Here is a 16,672-nt window from a genome sequence, read left to right as displayed (position 1 = left end):
CCTGAGTTAGTGTTATAAATTTCTAAGCCTAGAAAATATTGTAAAGGTCCTAAATCCTTTATTTTAAAGCATTTAGCTATGTAAGTTTTGACTTGATGTAAGAGAGTTATATCATTTCCCCCTAAGGCCATGTCATCGACATATAAAAGTAGTAGTAAAGTACTACTACCTCTATGAATGAAAAATAGGGAATAGTCTGATTTACTTTGTGTAAAACCAAAGGCTATCAAGGCTTTACTACATTTCTCATTCCATTGCCTAGAAGCTTGCTTAAGACCATAAATAGATTTTTTAAGTTTGCATACTAGTGTTTTATCTAAATTAGTGTACCCTGGAGGAGTCTTCATGTAGACTTCCTCTTCTAAATCTCCATTAAGAAAAGCATTGTGTACATCTATGTGATGTATGTGCCATTTATGCATGCTGGCCAAGGCTAAAAATAGTCTAACAGTGGTGATTTTTACAACTGGTGCAAAGGTTTCTTTGTAATCAAAGCCTTCACTTTGATTGAATCCTTGAGCCACTAACCTAGCTTTATACCTTTCTAATGTCCCATTGGCATTATATTTTATTTTGTAAATCCATTTACAACCTATGGCTTTTCTTCCTAGATGTAGTTTGGTTAATTCCCATGTGTTATTTGAACTTAGAGCTTGCAGCTCTAAATTCATGGCTTCACACCATTTGCTATCTTTTAATGCTTCAGTGTAGTGTTTAGGTTCCTTGTGTAAAGCAATAGATGCAATGAAATGCTTATGAGATGCATGATGATTTAGCATAGTGTTATTGCAATGATAATCCCTTAAATAAAGGGGCATTTGTGTGTGTCTCTGTGGTCTGCCAGACAGTGGCTGAGATGAAGAAACAGGTGGTAAATTTTCTGTGTTGTTATATTGTTGAATAACTTGTGTGTTTGTGTCTGTATTAGGAGATTGTGATTTGTGAAGAAAAGGAAAAACAGATTCATAAAAATGCACATCTCTTGATATAAATATGTCCTGGTTTTCTATGTCTAAGAGTTTATATCCCTTTGTTCCTAAAGGATATCCTAAGAAAATACAAGCCTTAGCTTTAGGTTGAAATTTAGAAGTTGGATATTTGTTATCTTTTGCTAAGCAGTAGCAACCAAAAACCTTTAAGGTTTTATAATCAAAATTCTTTTTATAGAGTATACTGTATGGGGATTGTTTGTCTAGCACTCTACTAGGCATCCCATTTATTAGAAATACAGCTGTTTGTGTACAAAAGGACCAGTAATTCTCTGGTAAACCACTATGTAATCTTAAAGTTCTTGCTACATTTAATATGTGTTGATGTTTCCTCTCAACCACTCCATTTTGTTGAGGAGTATAAGGGCAAGTAGTTTGATGTTGGATACCTAATTCTAGAAAATAGGTTGGCATATGAAACTCCTTGCCATTATCTGATCTAATGATCTTGATTGTTTTATTAAATTGTGTCTTAACAAATTCTATAAATCCTTTCAAGTAATGTCTGGTTTCTGATTTAGTAGTCATTGAAAAAATCCAAGTCATTCTAGAATGATCATCCACTATGGTTAAGAAATATTTATAACCTTCTATGGAAGATGTAGAGTTAGGTCCCCAAATGTCTATATGGATCAAATCAAAACAATGCTCTGTAATAGAATTACTCAAACCAAAAGATGTTCTTTTCATTTTTCCAATAACACAGTCTTGACAATCTAACATAGATTCCTTAGGTACATTATAGATCAACTTAAGTACATTCAGAGAAGGATGTCCAAGCCTTCTGTGCAAAACAGTAGGATTAAATATGGCATTAATAGAGACAGAGTGATCAAAATGGACAAGATGGTCAGGATTGAGTATGTAGAGATCCTTAAGCACCATTCCCAAGCCAATCTTCTCCAAAGTGACTATGTCCTACAATTGACATTTTCCTTTGGTAAAAATCACATCATATTTATTGGTTTTGGTCAATTTGCTTACTGAGATGAGGTTAAAATTGAAAGTAGGGACACAAAGAACTTCTGTTAAAGTTATTTCAGGTGTAATTTTTACTGTGCCAATGTGAGAAATGTTGTGTTTCTGTCCATTAGGTAAGTGAACAAAAGAGTGATGCATTTCATGACAAGTCTCATATAATGATGCATGGCATACTATATGATCAGATGCACCACTATCTATGAGCCATCTATTTAAAATTTGCTTGGAATCATGAGATAGAGTACCTGAAACTGAAGCCACAGAACCAGCCTGTGCTTGCATGCTTTGAGAATTATCTGATTGAGAAGTCCTGGATTGCATGAAGCTCATAAATTGTTGACATTGTTCTGGTGTGAATTCCACTGTTGGCTTAGTTTCAGGTTCTGCAGTAGTTTGATTAGCTTGGTACCTTGCATTGTCATTGTTGTATCTTGGTCTTTTAGGAAACTGTTGTGGAAATCCATGTATTTTAAAACATTTGTCAATGGTATGATTAGTCATTCTGCAGTAGTTACAGAATAGACTATCCTTGCTTGCTTGCTGTGGCTTTCCAGCAGTGTTTTCCCTGTTTCCCTGTTGTGGCCTTCCAAAAGCATTGTCTGATGTTATTTGGTATAAGTAGTGTTCATTACTAGGGATAACGCAATAAGAATCACATGAAGGGCTTATTATTTTCCAAATACATAGTTGGATGGCTTAAAGTTTACATTTTGTTATAGAGGGGCTTAAAGTTCAAAGTGGTGTGGTAGAGAGGCTTCTTATTCCTTTATCCCTTATTATTATATCAGACTCGGCAAATTTCAAGTGATTCAGTACTGGCCGAATCACCACCGATTCTAATAGAAGAAAATTAATAGGGACCGAACCCGACTTGATTTACGACAAGCGCAAAGGAAAAGCTCCGATTTTTTAGTAGGGATATCGACTAAGGTGAGGGTTGCCACCGCTAAAACATTCTATATGATTTCTATGAAACTATTGCTATTCGACACATATATATAGTATTCGTTTTAGTAAATTTATTTCCCCAAAAATATCCAATAATTTTGTGTGAATTGATGTTGCTACTTGGAAATTTTGATGAAGCTTTTGGTTGGGTTTAAAGGCTGCTGAAATGTATACCTATTGCTTTTATATATTAAATAATTTGTACAATATATACATATGTCCGGCCAATGTGGCAATATTGTTCCTCTTATGTATGTAAGTGTATGTATATATATATAGTTATATATATATATATGGTCGTATGATATGAACACGGGATAGGGCACGGCCAAAATAGAAAAGATTATATATTATATATATTTTTATGATTAATCTCTTGCGTATTTGTAAGTCATACATGTGCTGTCCCGGATATATATTTATACATGTTGTTTGCCCAAACGGGCAAGAAAAGTCATTGAGTACCTTGGATTGATAAAAGGAAAGTTGGCATTTACTTGAAACTTGAAGTATTGATTATGGGTCATTGGAATGTGATGACATGTTTTGGAACTTCATATTTAAACTTTGAAGTAATACTACTTTTAACTATATGTGTTGAAATTCCCTATTCCACACTCTTGGTGAGTTGTACTTGATGGATTATTATTTAGTTATGGGATATGTTGTGAAAGTCGGTACACGCGACAACCCCAAACCTTGGCCCGGTTGTGGGGACTAATTGAATTGGCAATTTGATGTGTTCGGGTGTGGTAGGAAGTGTTGACCCTACTCACCGCCCATCATAAAAGTACCACGAACTTTCTTGACGAAGAGGCTCACACGTGGTGTTCCCTCCCTACAAACCGGAGTGACAACTTCGGGTTAAACCGTACGAGGGACGCGGTCCCCTTGTGGATCATATGTGGAGGAATGAATGGGAATTATTTTATGAAAACACATATACATGCATATATTTCTTCTATTCATATATATATAATTGTGTATAAAGCGACCTCCATGGAATTTCTTTTTTTTTTTTCCTTACGTAAACCCGGAATTATTTGATTTAAGCCTCAATTGTAGGGTATGACTTATGCAAGGAAGATTTACTTTATATATTTATTTTTTGAAAATTTAAGTGTTCTTTGGATTAGCTTGGTTAACCCTCTTACATGTTTTCCATACATGTAGATAATAATACAAGCTAAGAGGACGCGTTTGAACTCGCACAAGGTTTGGATGTTATGTTTATATTTATGTTAGTTTTTACTTTTAATAAGTTGTAAGGAACAACCTAAGTAGTGATGATCAACTTATCTTGGTGATGTAACTAAAAGAGTTGGAAGTTTATTAAATATTGTGGTAGTTATTATTGATGTTTTAGTATGGTTCCAAAAAGGCTTACGGGGGCTATGCATGTGGACCCAAATGGGTGGGAACGCGTGGATAGCTATCGTGCCGTGTAACCACCTCGGGTGAAGGAGGGGTGTTACAAATTTATCCTTTTACCAACAAAAAAGAAAAACTATTGTAATACGTATGACTAATTGTATATAATAATAAATACAAATTATGTTGAATATGTGTGAAAGATAATTGAAAATTATAAAAATAATAACTTAATACATCAAGAAACTAATAAATAAAAACATGAATTTTTTGGGTGATGCCAAATGATTTGTTGATTATTACTTTTGGTTAACAATAAATGATCAAATCATTTTAGCTAATGATTGCTCTTATCTCAACATTTACTTTTAAGAACTTGACCTAACAATATCAAATTTATGCAAACAATCACCGAAAATTAGTGCTTGTAATAAATTAAAAGGAAATAATTTTTTTATCAAATATACTTTTTGACTGATTAAAAATTCACAACATAAATTAAAAATAAAATTGTAAATGCAAATTTTTTTGTAAGCAACATTCAAGTGACGTATTAAGTATTAATATATCGTTTACATAAATTAGAAATAATAATTAAAATATGTCAGTTTAATATTATAATTTATGACAACTTATAAATAAGCGCAAAAAAATAATTTATGAATATTTTTTTGAAAAAGAGGAAAAATACCCCATCACCATTTCAATATAATCAAATCAACCACTTAACACGATGTAGCCTAGGAATTTACACTTACAAAGATTAAGACATACACCACAAAAATCCAAAACCATTTATCAGCTTTCAGACTCCACTTCAACATCTGACCTTCAACCTCAGACTCTCCTTTGGTTTTCCTTGTTTCAGGTTTATGAATAATAATTATCTGCATTCTGACCTTCATCTCTCAACCATCTTCAATGATATCATTCTAAACCCATGATCCATACCTATTAGGAATATCAACGATAATCAAGTTCAATAAATTTCATGATAATTGCTCCTAGTAACGATAGAGTCAAAGTACTGAGACCACAATGAGTCAATTCTACAAAATAAGGCTAGAAAAAGATGTGAATAATGATTAATCAAAAAAAAGTGGAAAAAGTTAGCTTAATAAAATTAAGGTTGAATTCCATTGAAAAGATGAGCTAATACTAACATAGAGGAATCAAAATGATACAATTCGAAATTGGTACTTAGTGACATAAATTCCAATGGCTTTTGCTTACCCATTGCAGATTGATACGTGGAGACTAATTACCCCAAAAATTTTAGAAAATCAATTAAAGCCAGCACGTTGCACTCAGGTGGATCAACAATCCAAACAAAAGGACCCTCAGATCGTGAAGCCAATTTCGCCATAATATGAGTAGCGTATTTACCTCAACGATAGAACTCATTTTCACCAATATGCTATTCATTTATATAGCCAAAAGTTTTAGTACTTGTCAAATTCTTAAATCAAATTTAAATTAAGTGATTATGTGTTTTAAAACACATAAAAATTTGAATTTCAAAATTAACATTGGATTTGATTTAGTTTGTTTCGACCAATTGGGTTCCCCTATATATATAATTATAATTATAATCATAAAATTGTGAGTATTTGAATATGATTTGAACTCTTAAACATGAACATCTAAACATCTATATATATATATATAAAAGTAGGATACACCTGAGTTTTTTTTCCCTCCCAAACTTCCAAGATTTTTAGTCTTAATTAATTAAATAATTTATTCTTCCTAAACCAACAATAAAATATTTTTAAATCAAAGAAATATTTCAAGATTTTTTTCAAATATTTTAAAGATATTGAAAAAAGATTTTGATAACCAATATTTCAAAGATTTTTCAAATATTTCTAACTATATTTAAAAATTACATCTCAATTTCTCTCTCTCTCCTCTCCCACCCACTAATATTTATATACTTAGCTCTCTCATGGGGAGCTTTAATTTGTTTAACTCAATCGTTTTTGCGATTTGATTATGGTTTTACACCTTATTCATATGGTTTGCCCTCTCACAATTCAATGTGCATCAATCTCTTTTAATATTCATAGATATTCTAATTACGATGAGTTTAAACATAACTTTATTGATTATTTTTTTCAGAAATATCCTTCAAGGGCTGCTACGGATTCAGTCAATTTCACTTACGAAATTGTAGGTTAGGATTGTACACTATTTCTTTTTCTTTTTTGTAATTGTGTTTTCAATAGGTTCAAAATCAAAATGTTTTGTTTTCTTTTATCAGGGTTTGACAAGTGACAACATTCTTGGAACTGAAAATCAAATGGAAATTTTATGTTGAAACTAGAAAATAATAAAAAAATTTGATAGAGAAGAAGAATTGAAACCCGGTTCTTTATGTTCCACCAGTGACTAGAGTAGTCATTCCGCGATAAGGTGTTATAATTTCCATTAATTTTCATTGTTGTTGGAGCGAGTGATAATTTGCGGTCATATAATTTTGATATTCACGAAGTGAAATAGACTATGTTAACTTAATTAGAAACAATGAATTCGTTAGCAAAGTAGTATGTATTATGATAATTCTAATCATGAATGAATATGTAAATTATAAAAAAATACACATAAATATTAAATATTACGAAATAAGCAATATTGCTCACTTGGATTTGATTAATTCTCAGAATTAGAGAATTAAGCTATTAATTTATTAGAGAATTAATCTATTAATTTATTCTCTCAACCAAAAATACTAAGTTATTATCCTTATTACTTTACCCATATTTGAATAATGATACTAATTGTATTTGAAATTTTAATTCTTAATTATATTTTTAGTTGTTATCCTTATCACTTTACCATGTTTGATTGAATATAATTTCAATTAATATGAAAATTTTGAAAATTTCACAATATTATTTTTATCCTTATCACTTTACCCATGATTTTAATCCTTAATAATTTTCTCAGGATTCTAAACATATTTGAATTTGCTATCATTTTATTCTTCCAACAACATTTATAAATACCCTTTATAATCATATAAATTATAATTTAATTATTTAACTATTATCTTTTGTCACTACTTAATTATAAATATGATCATTATCTTTTATCACTAGGTAAATTATTAATTGATAATTTTTATTATTTAAATATTTGTTCACAAGGATGTTAAATACTATAACTACTTCATGTGTCACCTCTATGATTACACCGTGACATTGATGAATAAAAATATTTATAAGTTGTATTATTTATTCAATTTATATATACATTATAGTTGTCCCACGAACCATGAGTCATCCTTGTGAATAAATATTTTATTCAGTTAAATGAATAACAATACTAATTGTATTTGAAATTTTAATCCTCAATCATTTTTTAGTTATTATCTTTATCACTTTATCACTATTTGAATATAATTTTGATTAATATGAAATTGTTGAAAATTTCACAATATAATAATTATAATCGTAATAATTATTTTTTGAAATTCTACACATAACAAGTTATATGATTATCTTTATCAACATAAAAATTTTTGCCATCTTTCTACAATTTTAAATGAAAATTCTACAATAATAAATCATAATTTAATAATTTTGCCACCTTCTATTTTACTTTTTAAATCAAATTAAATTTATAAAAAATATAAATGTTAGATGGTTAGAATTTAAAATAATAAATTCAAATTAAATAAGCAAATTAGTTAATAAGTTTTAAATATTTGTTCAAAAATTAATTTAAATATTTATATTAAATAGTTTAAATCATATCCAAGCAACTTACAACCACTTTTTAATTGGAATTAAATATAATACGTAAAATTAAATTTTGTGATATATATCCATGAAAAGTAATTAAATTTAATATTAAATTTAAATTTTCATTTTATTACGAATTATAGCATTTAATCATTTAAATTAAATTTAACTAGCACTAAAGGTGTTAGACTTTTGACTATATAAATCCATAGCAACACGAGAACTCGATTTCATTGTTTGGGGTAAGTATTCAAAATATATTTTTTTATTTTTTCATTTATTTGTAAGTTATTGGAAATTATTATATTTAGTTTAATAATTTAAATTATAATATATATTTTAAAATTCTACATGATAATAATAGTCACACTCAAATTTGAATTTTTCATCATCTTGGATATATGATACACATATTTGAATTTTTTGTTGTTTGAGTCTTTTAAAAATTTATTTAAATGCACATATATTTTTCACTGCATTGTTTAGACTCTACTCACTTACCAAAAAAATTTAGACTCTTCTCACGATCCACCTTTACTTGATCAAGATGAGTAAATACCACTCAGACAAACGTATGAGAATATCTTATAACGGTCAAAGTACAGCAAAAGAAGAATAATTACAAATTGCTGCAAAAATGAAAAAAAATTTTGATTGACAAATTTTTTTTTTTATCTCTGTCCTTTGCAGGTTTGCATGTTGAAGACTAGACATCGTATTTTTAATGATAAAATTTTTATATTTGTGAATTTTACAAGTTCTTAAGATTGATAAAAAAAAATATGAGGCTTCATCATATAAGTGACCATGATTTTGCATTAAACAATATAAGAGAGTTCTCATAATGGATATTAAAAATCGGTGATAGTGAAATTGGAGATCATAATGTTTATGAGAGAATTGTAGAAATTCTAGATGATCTCCTTATCAAGAACTCAGACAATCCTTTGACAACAATTGTTAATAGCACATATCTTTCTTTACTTCAGCAAATGAGTGATTCTAAGTATATGTAGGAGAAGACAATTTTTGCGCATACATTTGAAATTGTGGAAAGAGTGAATGACTTTATGTTTTCATTAGTGTCAGGTGAAGAAATAACTTATCTTAGTTCTGACAATGTTTGCAAAGTAGATATGAATCTCGATAGTCATGAAGATATTTATACACAACTAAATTCTTAAATTCCATTACATCTTCTGGTCTTCTAAACCATGAATCAATATTGATGATTGGTATTCCAGTAATGCTGTTTACAAATATTGATAAGAAATCTAGTGCATGCAATGGAACCAGATTGATAGTAACACAATTGAGAAAACACATTATAGAAGCTAAGATTATTTCAGAAATCAATGTGGGTCACAAGATATTTATATCTCGAATGGTATTATCTCCATCATATTCTTGGTTGTCATTTAAACTCCAAAGAAGATAGTATCAATTGACTATTAATTTTGCTAGGACAATAAACAAAAGTCAAGGATAATCACTTTCTCATGTTGGTTTGTATTTACCAATGTCGGTTTTAAGTTATGGCCAATTATATGTTGCAGTCACAAGGGTAAAAAGCATGAATGGACTGAAGATATTGATTGTAAATGATGAAGGACAATTATGTAATATTACGTACATACAAGCAATGTATGTAGTATTTTGTTTCATAATTTAATATCGGCATGTCATACTATTGTCAACTTTCTATGATTATCGATTTCAATAAATTCTAGCAAGAAAGTTAAAGTTAATGTCATGACTTTAGAGTGTCTCTTCACTTTTGTTAAATCCACTTTGTGTTGGTTCTTTTATGATCAAATATTTCAATGAAATTATAAATTTTTTATTATTCGTGCATCGCACTAGTCCAATAACTAGTTTTGTTAACTAGAAGACTCAGATTTTTTAACTTTTGAAAAGAACTTATAAATTTCTCATTTTTGAGATTGAGTTAGTTCATCTAACTTTCTGTTTTTTTTTTTTTTATCTTTTAGCATGTTCAAAATCTTATTTACGCATCTTCAAATTCGAATATCTTGACAAAAATTGAAGATAAAACTTAAATTAAAATTAATCAATTAATTAAATCAATGATGTTAATTTTGGCTCTTGATTCCTTTCATGACATGAAAACAAATGGTATTATTTCAAACTTTGATATTTGATACATCATACATATGATACGATAATAAGAGGCTTGCGCTCAAAAGGGATAATGGAAAATGGGTTTAATAATTAAAAAATCATGGAGGGGGACCACTTTCAAAGGTGGTTTCTGTAATGTTGTTCCACTTCTTCCACTAAACTAAACACATATGACATATAAGTATTAACATATTGAATAATTGATAATATTATCAATTTTCCATTGAGACGAGTGATGTGCCAATTATATACATATAATTGTACATCCTTTTACATGAAATCTTGCATTGTTTAGAGTCATTTTGGAATTAATTCTGCCTAAAGAGTGTTAATTGTGTATTTCAGGTGTAAGGGCGAATATGGAAGAAAAGGAGTGAATTGGAGAGAAAGAGCCAAAAATTGGAGCCAAAGAAGAAATCTGATCGATCGGCCCAATGTCCGATCGATCGGACATCATTGAAGCAGAGAAGAGACAGAGAGAAATTCCGATCGATCGGCCAGAATCGCGAAACGACTCTAAAGATTTTTAAATGCCTGAACTTGTCCTAAACCTCAGTGGGTCCAATTCAAAACAACTCAGGCTTGTAAGAAAAATGACTGGAGGGTTGTTAGGAGTATAAAAGCTCAGATTTTTAGGGTTTTTAGAACTTTTGGACTTTTGGAGCAAAACCAAGGGTTTTGGGAGGTTTCTCTACAGCAGCCATCGACGCAAGCGCAAGGGGATTAAGGGGTTTTCCTTCATTTCTTCTTTGTTCTTGTATTTAATGGCTGCCCTTTTTGATTTTGTGTTGTATTCCTTGGTTATGAGGAACTAATCCTCTAACTAGGGGTCCTAATGGAAACCCTTCTTTAAGGATTGAATGAAATCGGTTTATTGTTCTTGATTCTCTTTTTATGTTGTTGATTTTCTGTGGATATACTTATTGCTTTCAAATGCTTGATCACCATTTGAATGATTTTTAACCTAGGTTGAGATCGGAAGGATAAACCTAGGTTTGCAAGAATCCATAGAGAACATAGGTTGCATGAACCATAGGAATATATGTTTATGACTTATGCAATCATTAATTGATTTCCATTATTCTTAATGGATTTTTGATATGAATCCGAATGTTAGGAATAACAGGGTTTCTATTGAAAATACTTTCAGTGTATCTAGGAATAAAACATTGAATAGTGTGGGAAATCGATTGTCAACAATTAAATTGAGACGTGAGAATTAATGAATCAATGGAGTTCATTCGGATAAGAGGTGGTGAAGTTAGGAACCCTAGTGTTTACATCTCTTGAAAACAAAAATTTCTTGTTTGTTGCTTGTTAATGTAATATCCTGACCTGATTTTTACACTATTCATAGTTTTTTTGACGCATTGATCGAGGTAGAGTGAACTTCGATGATCGCGAACCGGGATTTGAGGAGAATAAAAATTAAATTAAGATAAAAATCTGGAAATATTTTTCATAAATGGGGGATTTAAAAAGAAAATTTTTGGGACAAGAATCACCTTAATTGGAGTTAAATTGAATTAGTTATGATTTTATAAAGTTTAATACGTATACATGTTTTGTAAATGTTCAATGGCATTTCCGTAAAAACTGTAGGGACTACAGTGAAGTTTTAAATTAATAAGTTAAATTCACAACTTTTGTATTATTTGCAAATACACCCTCTTCTCTACACAACTCACTCTCTCTCCTATTTCTCTCTCTTATACACGGGTTCTTCGGCGATCTACTGTTTCCGACGACAGTGAGCGACACCACCGGTACCAAAAGGAGCGCACAGTTGGCAGCAACATAACCCAAGTGGAATCACGTCGATCGGAGTTACGGTTAGGGAGATATCGGAGTTTGAAGTTCCGGTCACCTTGAATTTCTTTTGGTCGATCCGGCCGATTCCTGCGACGGTTTGGCTTGTTTCAGGTACCTATGAGTTCATTTCTTCGAGCTCTTCAATTTGGTGTGTGGTTTGGTCGGTTTTGGTGGTCGGATCGCCGGCGGTAGTGTTGAATGGGTTTCGGCCGAGTTGGCCGAGTCAGGCCGAGTTGACTCGGTTGACTGGTGTGTTGATCGATTTGACCCAGTTTGGCACTGTTTGACCCGGTTTGGCACTGTTTGACCCGGTTTTACACTGTTTGACCCGGTTCGATACTGTTTGACTTTTACAGTTGACCGAACGTATTTTCACTGGATTTTCGTATTTTATGTTTTCCGGTGTAGACGTGACCCCGATTGAGATTCAGAGCAAGTTGACTTTCGGAGTCAGGGGTTAATCAGAGACACGTGCTTGGTATTTGTATTCCGATTTTCAGGTAGGGGTTTCCTTACTCTTACTTGTGATTCTAGAGTTCCGGTTTCACGGACTCTTATTATATGGTGGTTTTATCGGTTTCCGGGGGTGGAAATACGGCTTGTTATATGTTTATTTATATTCCTAGTTGATTATGATTATTGGATTGTTTTTAGGAGTGAGGTGGTTGGAGGTGATTGGAGGTGGTTGATGTAGACTGTGGGGCCCATATAGGAGCCCAATTTATTGGATATGGATTTACGATGGATGATATATATATATAGACCGGGTACGTACCTGTAGACCGACTGAGATGAGGTGCATCACAGGGGACGCTCTCTGGTGTAAGCTATGCTATTGGGATCCGATCCTCATCCAGTTTCGGTGTGGACCTGGACTGGGAGACACCCTACGGGGATTAGGGTGGGTCCAGGGGTGGATTATAGATTACGGATTATGAATTATGGATTTTGGAGTGGATTATGGATTTCTGGTGGCCGGGGTTCGTGGTTACAGTGCTATATAGCCTTATCGGCTACTATATTACCTGATTGGATTGTCGATGATTGCTTATTTATTGTATTGCTTATTCTGCATCATATTCCTGGATTTCTTATATTTTTTTGGATATCGGTGTTTCCTTTCTACGCCCTACTGAGCTTTGTAGCTCACCCCTCTTCTTTATTCCCTTTCAGGTAAGTTCGGTGCGGGAGATGGTGGTCAGTGACGGGTTGCGTGAGCTGATGTGTAGCCTCGAGCCGACTATTCTAGTAGGGGCGTGGATTTTGGTATTGTATTTTGTGTATATTACACGGTTTGGTATCGAGTGGATATATTTTACGGATCTGCTGTTGTATATTTACTCCGGTGGTTTAGGTGGTTATCATTATTATTATTACATATGTTTATTGGGTTTAATTATCGGTATGGGAATTGGTTCGGGGGATGGGGTGTCCCCTGCCGGTCACGTCTCTATGGGTATAGGTACACTTCGGTAGACCTTAGGAGAGAGGGGCGTGATGGCTTAGTTGGTAGCATATGGTGCTTTTGGCCCTATGTTAAAGGGTGTGTGAGATCGGGGGGTCGAGTCTCACCACCAACAACCTTCCTGGGGAAAAAGAAGATGGGTTGGGCTGTCTGGTCCATGGATTTGGAGGTACCCTGGGGCCTGTGTCTGGCAGGGGAACTCTATAAAAAGACAGTTTTTATGTAACGGCCCATCTCCAAGCCGGGCCCATGGGCCGCTACCCCCAACCCCTCTCCCCTGAGTTTATCAAGCCATGGCTTAGTTGGTGGCATAAGTTGGCAAAGCCCCTATGTTAAAGGGTGGTGAGGTCGGGGGTACGATTCTCACCACCAACAACCTACCTGCTGTGATAAACTCAGGGGAGAGGGGTTGGGGGTAGCGGCCCATGGGCCCGGCTTGGAGATGGGCCGTTACAGTTAATCACTCAACTTGTCATTTACTTAGTAGCCTTTTAATTACTTGCTTAGCATTAGATAAACCCCAATCAACAATTCGCATTGCCATTTTAGTGTGTTAATTACTTAGATTGTCATTGAATTGGAATTGTCAAAATATCTTCGTGGGAACGATACTCTATTCACTCTTTATTACTTGTGCGACTTGTCCGCTTGCGAATAATTCACAACAACGAGCAAAGAGCTACCTCATTGGTAATAGAAAGAAGCAAATATATTCATATTGTGTGCAATCATTCTTCCAATTATCAAAAAATTCAACCGTGTGCTTATGGTAATACTTCCATAACAATTTTCTTTTCATCAATTTAGGTCTCAATAGTCACTTTCCCCACTCTCAATTCAGATTCACATTCACATTCACATTCCCACTCTCAATCGTAGAAACCTGAATATTATCATATAAGGAGGAATTTATCATAGAACCCAAGTGCCTTAATGATGTGCATAATCAAACCAGCAGACTGATTGCTCGATAAATACTTGCTCAAGTCTGTAGTCGCCTTAATTGATAAGACTTGGAGTCTTTGTGTCGCTATTTTTATCTACAGAAGTAATAAAAATGAACTATAGGTTTCCCGAGGTGTGCCTCAGAGGAACTCTTCGATCTGTGGTCTAGATTGAATGATTTCAAGATTTATGCTCCTTTGACCATAGACCTAATCTCGATTCTCATTATAAATAATGAAGTAAAATTTTATTTAATTACCTTTCACAATCTCTGTTGGGTTACTGATAATAGTTGATCTCCTTTATCGATCAATTTCCTCTCAATTTGCTAAGTAAGTCAATATGGCTTCTTCGTCCAATGACCTAGGTGTTTTCTTATCTAGTATTGACAATTCAGCTTCATCCTCTTCAGATGTCAAAATTATAACCCCCCTCGGAGTGATGGTTTTTCCTTTGTAGTTGACCAACGTTAAGGTCCCAATAGAGCTCACTCCATGAGATCTTCCTCCCCCCAAGAGGAGTCTAAATCATCTTACCTTTCTTGTATTAGATCTCAAGAGTAGTTAGATGCCACCTGAGAAAACTATAAAATTCATTGGCCTTGTCGTCCATTTGGTGATGATGAATCTTAATTTCGCCCTTGCCTTGGTGAATTTATCATTTCTTATTGGGCAAGCTGGGGTTAGGAATCTTTTTCCTCTCATTTTGACCTCTTTTCTTCACAAGTTCAATTTGTCTTCCACTGTCATTATCCAAATTGGTTGTTCCTAAGTGTCGCAACCGGGGTCACGACGCGGACCGGCGATGAAAGGATGAAAAATGTTTTAGAGTCGCCACCAGTTAATTTGAGTGCAATTGGACACTAAAAAATGGTCTACGAACCAGAAAATGGGTAAGGGGGTCTATTGAGTGTGGGGAAGGTGTTAGACACCCCACAACTCCCTAAAAGGTTACCTAGATTGATCTATGTGCTTTTTCTTGAAAAGTTATTTGTCCAATATAGATGATATTTTGATTTGAAAAGATAACATAATTAAAGCATAGGCAGGAGCTGAATGTCATCAAGTCCTCCTCCTAATTAACTTCAATTTAGTTACCATTATGTTTTCGAGTACAAATGATACATTAATTTGAAGAGATAACATAATTAAAGCCTAGGCAGGAGCTGAATGTCATCAAGTCCTCCTCCTAATGAACTTTAATCTAGGTATCTAGTAAATTAATTTATCATTGTGTTTAGAAATACAAATGACACTTTAATTTGAAAAGATAACGTAATTAAAGTCTAGGCAGGAGTTGAATGTCATCAAGTCCTCCTCCTAATGAACTTTAATTTAGGTATCTAGTAAATTAAATTACCATTTACATTAAGGATAGCACAATTAAAGTCTAGGCAGGAGCTGAATGTCATCAAGTCCTCCTCCTAATTAACTTTAATTTAGGTGTCTAGTAAATTAAATTACCGTTTACATTTTGTTTAAATAAGGATAGCACAATTAAAGTCTAGGCAGGAGCTGAATGTCATCAAGTCCTCCTCCTAATTAACTTTAATTTAGGTGTCTAGTAAATTAAATTACCGTTTACATTTTGTTTAAATAAGGATAGCACAATTAAAGTCTAGGCAGGAGCTGAATGTCATCAAGTCCTCCTCCTAATTGACTTTAATGTAGTATCCATTAATTTGTTTATGTGAAAATTTGGTAAAGACGCGGTTGTTGAATTGACGGATTTGTGGGAAATGATCTATGCACACAGTGCTACTATACACTCTAAACATGCATTCTAAACTAAATACCCCTAACATGCATACTAATCAATTTAAATATGCATAAATAATAAATTACACTACTCTACACTACTTTCATTATTTTTCACTATCCTATTACATGGCTTACATTTACAAGGTTATGTATGCCAAATAAAAATAGGATAAAAATATATACAAATAACAAATGATAAATAATACAAATACAAATATGGCCACAAAACCCGGTCCATTACTTAAGCCCAATCCAATCTCCGAGTATGTATTCCGATCCGAGTGACATCGAGTTCGGCCCAAGTAGAATCAAGCCCGGTCCATATTCAAAAATCAAACAAACACAAACGCAATTTTAGCAAAGTAATACCATCGTGAAATACTCGCAAACGCGAACCATTTTCGAGTTGTACCAACATGGTATTTCAACCAAGTTTGGATCAAAAATTCATAGATTAAATTATCAATCAACATGCTAGCACTTAGGCATATACAAAACATAATCAACATGTTA

The 16,672-nt window shown here is 32.9% G+C and overlaps 1 protein-coding gene across 1 annotated transcript; it reads left to right on the top strand.

Moving 5' to 3' along the window:
* Positions 1-9,281: 9,281 nt before the first annotated feature.
* LOC120008720 lies at positions 9,282-13,873 on the top strand. The gene is made up of 4 exons (XM_038859100.1): positions 9,282-9,422; positions 13,163-13,202; positions 13,532-13,623; positions 13,793-13,873. Exons 1-4 carry the CDS (start codon positions 9,282-9,284, stop codon positions 13,871-13,873), a joined length of 354 nt encoding a protein of 117 aa, XP_038715028.1.
* Positions 13,874-16,672: the final 2,799 nt, after the last annotated feature.

This window comes from Tripterygium wilfordii, chromosome 11 (genome assembly GCF_013401445.1).
Source record: "Tripterygium wilfordii isolate XIE 37 chromosome 11, ASM1340144v1, whole genome shotgun sequence".
Classification (NCBI taxonomy): Eukaryota; Viridiplantae; Streptophyta; class Magnoliopsida; order Celastrales; family Celastraceae; genus Tripterygium; species Tripterygium wilfordii.
The sequence above is the reverse complement of the archived record's forward strand: the minus strand, read 5'-3'. Positions and strand labels throughout refer to the sequence as shown.